Raw genomic sequence first — 13,706 nt, 5'->3', positions numbered from 1 at the left:
TAAGAATTATGTTCTTGAACAAGCAGAATACAAATGATTCATCAGATGGTGACTTTCCAGATGTCACCAAGGCACATTGGTGTACATTGTTTAGAGAATAATGTGTATTTTACAAATCTCTTACTTTGTTTCCCATCAAAAGTTTCTCACAACGAATTCATTATACTTACACCAAGAAATTGCTATCATGACCATGCTGCACAAAAAATTAAGCATTTTAAAATTGTCACAGACTTTTGGAACTTATTAGCTATGTTTCACAGGATAACAGATGCATGTTAAGATTCAGTCAAACACAAACATGTGTGTGTACATGTTTACAGTAATAGAGGATTACACTGAGAGAGGACAAGACCTCTGGCAACTGCTTAACGTTACTCTGGGCAACAGTGATTGCATAGATGCGTTCACATGAATGAGTGGGCTGGAATAGCTTACAACTCTTGTTTAAAGTCTTTCTATTTGATAGAAAGAATTCAACAAACATCATCTTTGGCATAAAGGATCATTCGCTGAAGACTGTCACTAATTGAGAGAAGAACAGCGAAATAACTCTAGACAGAGAAACAAAGATTTATTTAGCTCCCCTATGGCATGGCACACATCATTATCTTTGAATTTTATTATAATGAAAGGCTTAGAAGTGAATATCTCAAACAGTGCTGATGTTGTATTGGGTCATCAATGGTTTCAGAGGCCTGATGGTGTAAAGGCAATAAAAGAGAGCAAACTGTGGGAGGCTCATAATTAATCCAAGCAGTTCCTTTCCAATAAGATGATACGAGCAGATGGTTTTTTATGCAGTCTTACACACCAACAGCAGGACAGAACAGATGTTGGTTATGGTGTAATGATTAAGATGTTATTAAAATTGACACCTAAATATATAAGTCTGAGGATACCAGAGGCATAAATTGTATAGATCTGATTTACAGCGTACCAGATGCTTGCATTGCTGATTGCAGTGGAAAGTTTTGTTTTTTGAAATTAATAAGACAAACATTTTAGTGGCATTTATCATCACTTTTTAGTATAAGTTTGGTACCTTTTACTAGTACAACCCCTTTAGCAGGGGTCCATATGAAATGATATACACTTTACAAAAATAATAAGGATTTGTTTCTCTCTGCATAAAATGCATTTTCTCCATCACACCTCCCTCATTGCTGCAACCAGAAATCAATCTTTTTTAGATGAAAAGGATTATATTTTAACCTTCTAAGACACGAGCTTTGGTTTGGCTTGCATTTTAGATATCTTCCAACAATATAACCAAATATTTTTGTTTGAACATGAAGCAGTGTAATTGTCCATGTTTGTGTACAACAGGTTCTAATAAAGTATTGTGGTGCAAGCAACAAAAATGTGATGTCCACATATGTCTTAGGAGGTTAAATTACTGTATTTCGGCACTAACAAAATGTGCATGTTATTAGTATCTTTATGGACACAACCAATGATAAAAAATGATTGTAATACCATGGTGTTTTAGAAGACCTTGGTAACTTACCACAACGTAAATTACATGTATTTGGTCTAATACCTACATAGTCTCACGGAGGTTTGTGATATAGTCACGTACATTTTTTATTATTTTTTCCCTGATATTATCACGAATTTCCACGTTTTTTTGTGATCGTATAACGAATTTCTGTTCTCATATTGGTTACTCACACTGTAAAAAGTGTTTCTGTGCCTTAGTAGATTTATGAGTAAATGAGTAAACTGTATTAAAAAAAAACTTAATTCTTGTTTTTTTTATCAAAATTTGAGTTAAAATAACAAAAAAAGTTGAATAATTTGAGTAATTCTAAATGAACACTTGGAGTAAATTCAGCTTCATTTTATCATGTATAATCCACTTACATTTGTAAGAAGGAAGTTAACTTAATAGTTTTGTGTTGAAACTACATGAATGATTTAAGTAAACCTAGGCAGTAGACTCGTAGTTCCCAGCTTTGCATGGGACCGCATTTGGACAGTGAAATTTTAATGCTATTTTATTTGTTTTTAACTAAAAAGAAATACTTTTTAGTGTTTAATGTTCATTTATCTTCGAGATTTAGAAGAGTTTCTGTTCAATCTTGAGTTTTGTAGTTACCATTGTTCAGAAGACTGGTGCTTGTGCATAGACTGCATACTTAAGTATGTCACGCTTTACAGCTCCCCAAAACCAAACTGGGTGGGCGCGTTGATTGAATAAACAATTCGTGCCCTCATCTCACAGAAGTCTAAATCAATGTTTATGAAACAACAACAAACCATAAATAAGTTAAATGTACCAAGAAAAGTAAATTAAACTAAATAGAGTAATACTACAACTATAAGTTAACTCAACTTAATTTTGTTGCGTTTGTATTAAGTAATATTACAGTGTTTATTATACTTTAAAAAGGCTGCAAGTTGACTCAACTTAAAACATCCAATGCAATCACTTGCCTCAATTTTTATAAGTTAGATTTAGGTATTACTTTTTACAGTGCAACTGCTTTTTCTTTTTTTCAAACCATTGTCGCTTCGGTTTAGATTTGGTGTTTGCATTAGAATGTCACTTTGTTTTTTACAAATTTTTCGGATTTAATTTTTTTATATAAATCTTACCCTAAACCGAAGCGACAATGGTTAGAAAATAGGACAAAACAGTTGAGGAACCAATACGTGATAATCACACGAAAACAGTAATTCGTTATACAATCACAAAAAAATACGGAAATTCGTGATAATATCACGAAAAAAGAATAAAATATTTACGTGACAATATAATGAAATTTCGTGAGACACAATGAGTTTGCGTGGTTTATGGTACAAAAAACCCCACACATTATTTTCAAAATACCGTACATAATCGTTGCTCCTAAGCCATGCATTCCTGAAACCCATTGATTTTGTACACAGCTCATCGTTCTGAAAAGCGCAGTGTCCTCCAATTGGCCCGAATACGTCTGTTGTCAGCTAAAAATGTGACGCTCCTTACCATGTTTGGAAGATTAGCTCCCAATGCAATGCTGACAGGAATTAATATTGTCTTTACTACCTTATCAATACGAGCCGAATCTGATCCAGAAAATGCATATGACCAAACTGATCGATCAACTTTGCCAGCACGGCTTGAGCAGAACGTAACAGATTGATAAGGATACTAAAACATTAAAATCAAGTCTGCATTTATGATCGTAGAAACTCAAAGCTTGGTTTGTATCACGGTTTAGTCAGTAGTAAATTGTTTAAATATGAAAACAAGTACAGGCTGCGAGTCAGAAGCAGACGAAAATTATGATAATGATCGTTGTGTCCACGTCAACAGGCAGAGGAAATAAAAATAGTTGCGATTCAAATTATTTGTGCTTTTTAAAGGGGACGTTGCATGAAAATCAGACTTTTCCATGATTGAGTGCTATAATTGGGTCACCGGTCATTCTATAAACCTAGAAAATGTCAAAAAAATCAACCCAGAAACTTAGTTATGGTAAACTATTCTCTGCAAGTATGTGAAAAATAGGTCATTGAAATTTTGCTCCCCTTGTGATGTCATTAGGGGATAATACAACCCCTTAATCAAACCACAGCACTGTCATTTAGTGCAGAAATCAGCTCATGTGCATTTAAAAGGACACACCCAAAAACAGCACATTTTTGCTCACACCTACAAAGTGTCAATTTTTGCATGCTATAATAAATTATCTATATGATATTTTGAGCTAAAACTTCACATATGTACTCTGGCGAGTGGGGACACCAAAGATTTATTTGACATTTTAAAAAAGGCTTGCGAAATCTCCCCTTTAAGTTACTAAGAACTGTTATTACTATTAGTCCTACATCTGTGTAAAGATTCCTTAAAAAAATCTTTTAAGGTCAACAAAATCAATACATTCAAGGACACGGGGTAGGAATGGCATTTGTGTGTGGATTAGTCGCATAATCTTCCTCATTTGGTATCTCCCTCTGCTGTTCTACAATGCAAAGGCCATTTTAACATGCAGTAATGATACATTCTCAGGGATTTTAGTATATAGACATTTTATTCATCCAACAATAAAATGCACACTTCCTAAAAACTGATGGCTTGTCATATTCTAAAGTGCGTATATGTTAGAGGCCCGGCAGACATGCTTAAATCATAACGCGTAATAAAGATTTCAAAAAGGAAAAACTCGAGACAGCTTCAATTAAACAGACACAAAATGTTTGGTCCTTGCAAGCCGTAAAGTACACACAGCGACGCACAAACATCTTCAATACCAAATAACTTCAAGTCCTCCAAAGTTTAAAGTTTGATTAAAGCTACCATAACCTGGCACTACAAAGTAGCAAAGCTACGGTATTTGCCTTTACGTAGGAAATAAGTCTCCTTTTGAATTTAAGTTTAACAGTGAAAAATAAATTACTCATATATTATGTTTACCTGTTTTTAAAATCACTTTGGCCAAAAGTAAAACCATCTCCAAGAAATACAAATATACATTCATTTACATATACAGCATCATTCTCATGGATGTAATATCACACTGACCTTAGTCATAAATAGACACATCAACGATCGAAACATCTTAGGTCAGGGGTGTCAAACACCTGTCTCGAAGTTTCTAAGAAGCTGCTTCAGGTGTGTTTGATTAGTGCTGGATCTAAACTCTGCAGAGACACCGGACCTCCAGGAATTGAATTTGACACCCCCGTCTTAAGCGAACAAGTACACAGATCTACATGCTTGAAATGAACCATAAACAGAAATCATTATCCTGAGAAATAAAGTAACAGAACATCCAAGTGGTCAAATGCTCTCTTGCACCTCTAAAGCAATACACTGTGCATGCTATTCAGACACACAGACATTGGAGTTTGAACAGTGGATGTTCACCATGTGACATGCAAGCTTAATTAGGAATATCACAGCTGTTGTTACGGTTTCCGTATTTGTGATGAATGAAGAGGAGCACTATGCCAAGGAAGAAGCAAATAGAGCCCACGGTAATGTATGCGATGCCCAGGAATGGGTTTTTCCCACCCATCCAAGAGATGGTGCTGAGGATAACTCGCTTCCTGCCTTCAAAGCTGCGGACGGGATAATCTGAGTGCAAGTGGTTGAGGAAATGAACAGAAAACTAGAATGAAACAACGTTTTGCATTTTGTTGAGGTACGTCAATTTAAAAGTCCTTTGTTCAGTAGTATAAGCATCAAAAGACACGCCCACGTGGTGTAATGTATATTCTACATAAAACAAAAAAAAACTTTTCTGATTTCTGGCAATGGAAAGTTTGAACTCTTATTTGATTGGTTGATTTTATATATCCATAAAGTAAAGGCACACAAGTGCCTGAATTTTTTTTTTTGCCAGATTAGTGGTATCAAATCTTGTTTTTTTAATCTAAAGCATTTATGGCATTTATAAATGACCTAAATAACTTTTTTTTTTAACTAATAAATCAGTACTTCAAAAGTAGTAGTATATAAATTGTAAATTGTGACTCTGTCGGTTAAACTCAGGCTAACCTAATAATAAGATTAGGAGCATCAAAGTTTGATTTTGTTTAGTGATTTCGGTTCAGTTATTGATTTCGGGTTTCACATAATGACAGGATGAATTTTTGGGGTTGTCCAAGGATTACAATTTTATAAATATATTATGGTTGCACTGACATATCAGACTATTATTGTTATCGGCAGATAAAAGCAATTTTTTTCACTATTGGACATCGACCGATTGTTTAGAAAAAAAAACTTTCTCAACAGGTGTTGTTTAAGAATAGTGAAAACTATCTTGTTATAAGCACCTTTTGTACTACTGCCTCCCTATGACACATCGCTTATATTATTTCCTAATCTTTGTAAGTCACTTTGGATAAAAGCATCTGCTAAATGCCTTAATGTAAATGTTTAAGAACAGCCAATGATCAGGGCAGATTATAGGGTGCCAAACTGAATCAGAAATTATGCTGGGGTGTGTTTCCCAAACAACTGCGTAACTCGCTGCTGAACCACCATAGTGCGATGCATAACTGGAGAAACTAACTACCTAGTCAAGACTGTTTTCCGAACACAGTAACTTTTTGCACATTTGTCGTTTGCAGTGTTGGGGAAAGTTACTTTTAAAAGTTATGCATTAATATTAAGTTACTCACAAAAAAAGTTACTAATTGCATTACTTAGTAACTTTTCATGGAAAGTAATGCCTACGCTACGTTTTTATCCCCGATCTTAGCCCCGCCCACCACATTTTGAAAAACGGGAAGATCGTCGGTCTGGTGTTTTTCCGTTGAGGAGCTACTATGCGAGTCCCAAAACTGGCCGACGAATCAAATTGTGAGGGCGGGCTTTATACGATAATGGACAGATGATCAACAGTAACGTATCAACCAAAGAGCGCGTGTGTTGAATCTGTTTACAATGAAATGGCTGCCGCTGGAGAATTCAGATGTGTGGATTCTGACATTGAGTCTGTTCTAAAAGATATCGACAGAGCATTGATTTAAAAAGAAGAACAGAGAAACACGATCAAGGCATTTGTTTATGTTTTCGCCGTCATTCCTACGGGATTCGGCAAAAGTTGATCGCACTTATGGAGGACAAAGTTAAAGAAGCAACTGAAATGGGTATCACGGCGATGCAACTCGGTGTGCACGACGAGATGGATATAATTAGCGGTCGTTGCCAGCTTCTTTTCGGAAGCCCGGAATCGTGGCTGCTGAATAAGTGGAGGGACATGCTAGGCTTCGATATTTTTCAAGCCAACGTAATGGGTAGCTATCGTCGTGGATGAAGTTCACCTAATGTACAAATGGTAAGAGATAGTCTTACTGTATGACTTAGTAAATACTTAATGTTGTGATATAAATGAAATGTTGTAAACATAGTAGGTGTTGATGTACGTTCGCTAACTCGGACTTAGTATAATGACAATGATGTTAGTATCATTGTAACGAAATTACTAGCAGTTCGGTCAGGCTGCAAATACGTCATTTCAACGTACGTCACACACTCCGTTGCTCTGATTGGTCATAGGTCTATCCAATTGAGTGCAGAGGCATTTTTCGGTCGAGACACGCCTCATAATTTTAGCTCAATGGAGCGGTATCAGACTCAAATTCTGACTAGAATTGAGTATGACAACGTCAGGCTAACGTTTTTAGTTACTTTGCGCTACTTTTTCTTGTTTGAGGCTTGATCTCTTTCAGGCCTTGCAGGTGTTTTTTATGACTAAAAAGTTCTGCATTCAGAAATTGCATATTTCATCACAAAAATGTCGAGCTCTGGCCTGCCATCTCAGTTTCTGACTCAAACTGTTCCCACACAGGCGTGTACGCATAGAGTGCATAATGTGACTACGTTTAGTTGAATTCAGTACATATTTTTTTATCTAATTAATTAAACTAAAAAAGTAACTTGCATTACTTTTTTGAAAAAGTAACTCAAATATTAACATGTACAGTTATAAAGTAATGCGTTACTTTACTCGCTACTTCAGAAAAGTAGTATTACGTAATGCACGTTACTTGTAATGCGTTACCCCAACACCGGCCGTTTGAACCATGTTGGTTCGACAACATACTTGATGATGTCATGTTTAAATCGATTTAATGTCAGATTATTGCTGTAAATAACGTACATTGCATAGATTTTTTCCCCATGATTTAGTTTGTTGTTTAATTTCAAGATATTTAATTCATGTGCAAGTTCCCTCTGACGTCACTTCTCCCAGAGATTTCCCAGCACATGCGCAGTTTTCAAATGCAGCGCTTTAATTCTGTTTACAAACTTAAAGACATAAAATTAAATATGGAAAAGTATGATCAATGTTGGCCTACATATTATAATAACAAGGAACTATGCTTCTAAGCACAGGTGAAGAGCTGTTGTTCAAGTTTGCGATGCAGCTTGTGAATGTTCGTTTGAACTATGGTTTCCGGAAACAACAAATCGTTAACTTTGTCAGTAACAATGGCTAACAATGCTTTTAGGGAAACGCACCACTGTGTGTTTATTTTAAATTGGGTGACAATGACAACAGAATTGTAGTTTGAACGCTCTCAACTTCGAGGATTTTACGAGTAAAAAGCTAAACTTTCGGTATCTGTAGATGTCTTTCTCAGTAATCAAATAACGTTTCGGGGCATCCCTAAACTGTAAAATAAAATACTTATATATCTAGTGGCAGAACGATTTTGATATATTTTCAGAGTTAGGTTTGTGAAATATTCAGTACTTATAGTCTCTTGAAAAGGCAGAAATCTGTACTATTCATACACACATTTTTTTATCAGAAACTGGCGCATAACTATTTTACATTTTCTTTAGGGGTGAACCGATATATCGGCCGATGATGCTTGCTATGCTCCTCAATGAATTACAGTGAGATGCCGCTACATCCAAAATGAACCATAAGAACCAGACACACGCTGCTTTGACACGCAGCTCCAGGAAATGGATATAAGGATATATTTATATTGCTGTTCTTCAAACCTTTTCAGGTTTTTCATGATCATGAAGAATATGTATAATGATTATGTTTAACGAGTGTTGCTTTTTCAAATGCATGTTATAAACGAGTCAAACTAACAGCGATTTCAGATCGATAAGGACCCACTGATCAAAGATTGTACATGAAATAGCTGTGAATTACATCAGCTGTGTGATTCAGAATAGTTATTGGCCACATATTATTAGTGTATAACAGCATTTATCTGTGCACCCCTAATTTTCCTTTTATAGAGGTCTCTTAGCCACACTGTATATTAAGGCCTTTTGGCCTGCAGACAGAGTATGTTATCATCAACTGTTTCCAATGGAGCATACTGCTTTTAAAAAACGCCAGCAGCTGATGGGTTTTGCCGCTTGCCTTTTTTTTAGGGATTTATATTTAAATATACACATGTAAGTCCTACAAGTATGCAGGGCAAGGATACTGTAGGTGACCTCCAGAGTGTAATTTCCTTTAGGTAATGTGGGTGACATGTTCTTCTTTTGTATGATGCGGTAGAGCTTTCTAAAGGTGGGCAGGGCAGCTGTGCGCATCCACACAATGAAATCCTCATTTATGAAGCCATTGTTTTCTGGGTCTGCGTCCAGTTCATAAACAGGTTTGCGCCAGTTGATTGGCTTTGCGGTCTCTGTAAGATGAAGATTGTTTTAGTTGTAGACAATGACTATTCACCAAAGTACATATTATCCTGTTTGTAGAAGGGACATTTTACCTAGAAATACGGCTGTAAGATTTGGGTTACTGGCCCCAGGGTTTCTAAACTTTACATGCTTGTCTGTCCACCATGCAATTCCTTTTTTGACCAAGGGAATTTGGTTTTTAGTTCCATTGGGATCAATGAAAAACAAGTCCAGTGTGTCTAAAGCAGAAAGTGGAACAGATTACATATTGAAAATCACTTAAGACAACACATTTCTTATGATGGCATGTAGTCGGGTTGAAGTCTTACCATTAAACATGCTATTAGCAATAGCTCCACATGGGGCAATAGGCTTGTTGTCATTCGTACGGTACGGCTCGCATTCTTTGCTTGGTTCCTAAAAATTGGTATATGTAAAATTTAATTTAACATTCATTAACATATGGTGTCATTCAATTTAAAATATTTATAATTTATTACATTGTTAAAAAGTTTATTTGAAAAAATTAATTGTAATTGTTTTCTGTATTTTTTTTAAATAAATTTCTTTTGCACTAATGGCAGCATGCATGAAATGTGACCTCTTAGACAAAGATGTTAACATCATCATAAAATAGCTTGTTTGATGATTAAGTACAAAATTCTTAAAATTCAACAATTGTTTAGCATCCATTGGAGCACTTAAGTACTTCCTGTGCTCAGAAAGCAGTTCAATCCGTTTAAAACCTTACATCTGACAATTTAAAGTATGTGACATGACATGTATTTTCCTATGTCATTTAGTCAAAGTTCATTGACAGAGACATTGACTGTTGATGATTGACAGAGTAATAATAGGCGCAGAGAGGTTTCTAATTCCATGTTGCCAACCCTGCTGTCATACAAGCTTTGGGGCCGTTCCTATACTTTATAGTCAAAAATCTAAACACAAAATTTTAATTTAGTGTTTAGTTTCTGTTTAGTTACCTGCCCTTGAACTAAAACTTGTTATACCTTTAGTGAGCGATCATCTCCATTGAGCTGGCTGTCATCTCTGGACTTCACATATCGGCGATGGTTTTGGTAAAAATTTGAGAGGCCGTAGTACATGAAAACATTACTCTGAGAAAAAAATATTTTAAAGCATTAAAATGTGATCTGGCAAAGCATTAATTACCTGTGATAGAACATTTGCTAAAAAAAAAAAATACTTCAATCTAAACCAGTGGTTTACAAATTGTAGTACAAGAGATGTAAAAGCATTAAAGGGATAGTTCACCCAAAACTGAAAATTATGTCATCATTTACTAGGGGTGCACCGATAAATGCCGATATACACTAATAATACGTGGCCGATAACTGTTCTGAATCGCACAGCCGATATTATTCACAGCTATTTCATGTACTACGGCTTTTGATTAGTGGGTCCTTATCGATCTGAAATCACTGTTAGTTTGAGTCGTTTATAACGTGCATTTGAAAAAGCAACACTCGTCAAATATAATCATTATACATATTCTGTACTATCATGAAAATACCTGAAAAGGTTTGAAGAACAGCAATATACATATCTCCCTACGACATTTCCTGGAACTGCGCATGTATGGTTCTTCGTCTTCGAGCACAAATAAATACAAATAAATGTCGTATAGCTCTGGGTGACTGCTCACGGACAATATCAAGCCTTCATGCTGAATGAGTGACTCTGGGCTGCCGCCACAGCAGCAAGCAGGCTCCTGATTGGTTAACGCGGCACGAAAATCCGCCAAAGTTCACATTTTTCAACTCGGACGTCAGCCGCAAATTCTCGTCAAACGCAAAATACACATAAAGCACCATTCGCGAGTACCGCGCCATACACTCAATTCGCGCTAAATGCATGAATGAGGTGGAAACGCGTCTTCCACGCCGCGTTAAACGCCTTATCCGCGCCGTGTGACTTCCAGATGCGCGTCAACCCGTCTTCATAATGACTTAACATTAAAATCACTCACGCTTGCCGCCTCTTCCGCGGTTGGTGTAAACGCAGCATTACAGGGTCTCTTTCTTTACCTACCTCCCCCAGGGCACCCAGATGCATTCTTGGATATCGAAATTTGGTACCGACTGATTTAATGTTAATCGGTACGTTGTAGTAGCAGTACTGTAATACTTCAGCCGATTGTCTTAAAAGTACAGATTTCTCAACCCAACCCTTACCTTTATTTACCAAAATATCTTCTTTTGTGTTCTACAGAATAAAGAAACTCATACAGGTTTAGAACAACATAAAGTAAGTAAATTGATGGCAAAAAATTTTGGGGGTGTGAACTATCCCTTTAAATGACGTCAGGTAATGCTAACACTTTGAAAGCCTCATACAAATGTATAAAAACGACGCTAACAAAAAGTAAACGAGTCAAAATGAGATATGCTTAAAATAAATTGTAATAAAATTTTTTACAATTCAAACCATACTTTACAGATTCATTTGACTTAGAAAACTCCACCCACAATGATCTGTAACAACCAGTGCATCTACTTAAAACTGTGGTTTACAAATTTACAGCTCAGATAACACACGTATTTGATATATTTTATGTGTTAAAGCAATGCTCCTAAGCGTTTTCACATAACACGAACTGGTGCAAATTGGTAGATTTTCATTGAAAATTACTTTGGTTATAAACTGGTGAGCTAGTCAAAAAATGGTAGTAGCATGTTTAACGTGTTGAAACCCGGAACATTTTCTGAGGCAATACAGCATTATAAACAATATGGCAAACCACACACTCACCTCGAAAGCCTGGTCTAAGCTAAAGGAAATAATACATTTGCATGGAGTCGTGTTGTTCCAGCTGTAGTTTACAGAGCATTCATAACACGGGCTCGACATGTCAGTCCCAGTATAATCGATCTGCAAACCAGAGAAACATTCATACTTAAAACACACGCTTTAAAAAACGAAATACTTCATATACAAATAATTAAAACAAACGCAATGTTAAATGACATTAATATTACAAACTCAGACCTCGAACTCTTTGATGTTGTTGGACGTAACATACAGGCCGATTCCTATGGGGATAAAGATGAGGCCGATGACGAAAAAAGCGGGTAGTACAGTCCCCGCAGTCAGGATGGGCTGCCAAGCAGGCAAGCGCTGCTGTTTGAACGCGGTGTTGTCAGGCTTTCTAGTCCGTATTGCGGCACCGCCGAGCCCCGCCGACCCGGAGATATGACCGTCTTCCTCTTTAGCACTGTAGCTGGACGCCATCATAGCTGTAATTACCAGCGTACAGCTTTAAAAATCGCTATTAAAATACACAAATAATTAGCGATGGCTCCCGCGAAACTGACGTTTCGACACTGTGTCGAGATCCCGAAGCGTAAATGTTTCGAAACACTGCTCCGAAATGTGATTCGAAACACCCATGTCACGTGATGAAGTGATTCGAAACACCAAGCGGTGCATTTCACAAGTATTTCGAAAGGTGGCGTACCTGTCGAATCTGCTTCGAATCTTAAACTGACAGGGTAGGAAACAAAACTGACAATACCTCATAGATGCGTTTTTGGCAAGATCAAATACTATAAATTACTGAAAAGAAGTAAATTTTCCTCATAGGTATGTAACACTTAGGCTACTTACAAAAAAATGCATGCCAGCAAGTGTCCCTTGTGTGAGAATGTTTTCAAAGGCTGGAGAAATTATATGTAAAAAAGTAGCTGGTTGAGTTTATCAACACAGAACAATTTATATATTTGAATAAAGATCTTTATATGTAAACAATGTGGCATATTATGGCTTGATATATATTATGAATCTCTTATTATTTATTTGGTATATCTCTATTCTATTTTTTTTTTTCATTAAATAGACCCGAATAGCCTATAGTTATCGACAATTGTGAGCCTAAAAGCTCATGTAGTTGTCAAACAGATGTTAAAACAACAACAAAACTATTTTATTATGATGATGTAGCACATACATTTCCCAGGTTCGATCCTAAGATATACGAATGAGAGTCGAGAGCACCATCCACTCTCCCATCCTATCACTTGTGTGTCAATCAATCAACATGTGGGATACAATTTGTCAGCGCTCGTCTAAAATCTTGTCAAGGTTGCTTCATGTAAAGACATGCAAACGACCGCTAGGTGTCACTGTGGAGGCGGTTTCGGATTGATGTTTCGAAGCCTCGAAACATACGGCACAATTGATTCAACTGTTTCAGTGTTTCACGAAGCCTCGCTCTGCCCACCACTACAAATAATACACTTCCTCGATTATAGTCGTCTAATTCATCTCGTGGTACGACATTTGAGTAGAAACCTAATTTAGATATCTGAAGTAGAGTATATCTCTGCAGCAGACTCCGGTTGTAAAGTTGCCTGTTTTGGTTAAAGGCGGCGCTAGGAAGTGTAGCAAGTGCTGTTCGATTCGCGAAAGAATCATTTGTTTGAACTGGTTCTTCTGATTCAGCTGAACCGATTCTCAAAGCTTGTGAATCACTTAACTTTGAAAGTTTGCTTTGTAGGGGGGTTAACTGGAAAAATAGCTCGTAACATTTTCAACAGCATTACTATAAAAAATAATATATACTCATAGGCGTTCATTTTATTGATTA

The 13,706-nt window shown here is 36.5% G+C and overlaps 1 protein-coding gene across 1 annotated transcript; it reads right to left on the bottom strand.

The window, feature by feature from the left end:
- Positions 1 to 4,003: 4,003 nt before the first annotated feature.
- tmem30ab (transmembrane protein 30Ab) lies at positions 4,004 to 13,499 on the bottom strand. The gene is made up of 8 exons (XM_065257386.1): positions 13,354 to 13,499; positions 12,110 to 12,410; positions 11,873 to 11,992; positions 10,111 to 10,218; positions 9,427 to 9,514; positions 9,190 to 9,336; positions 8,902 to 9,105; positions 4,004 to 5,068 (listed from the first exon to the last, which is right to left on the bottom strand). Exons 2-8 carry the CDS (start codon positions 12,353 to 12,355, stop codon positions 4,875 to 4,877), a joined length of 1,107 nt encoding a protein of 368 aa, XP_065113458.1. The 5' UTR covers positions 12,356 to 12,410; positions 13,354 to 13,499; the 3' UTR covers positions 4,004 to 4,874.
- Between the last annotated feature and the right edge of the window lie 207 nt (positions 13,500 to 13,706).

This window comes from Paramisgurnus dabryanus, chromosome 12, assembly GCF_030506205.2.
Source record: "Paramisgurnus dabryanus chromosome 12, PD_genome_1.1, whole genome shotgun sequence".
Taxonomy (NCBI): domain Eukaryota; kingdom Metazoa; phylum Chordata; class Actinopteri; order Cypriniformes; family Cobitidae; genus Paramisgurnus; species Paramisgurnus dabryanus.
The sequence above is the reverse complement of the archived record's forward strand: the minus strand, read 5'-3'. Positions and strand labels throughout refer to the sequence as shown.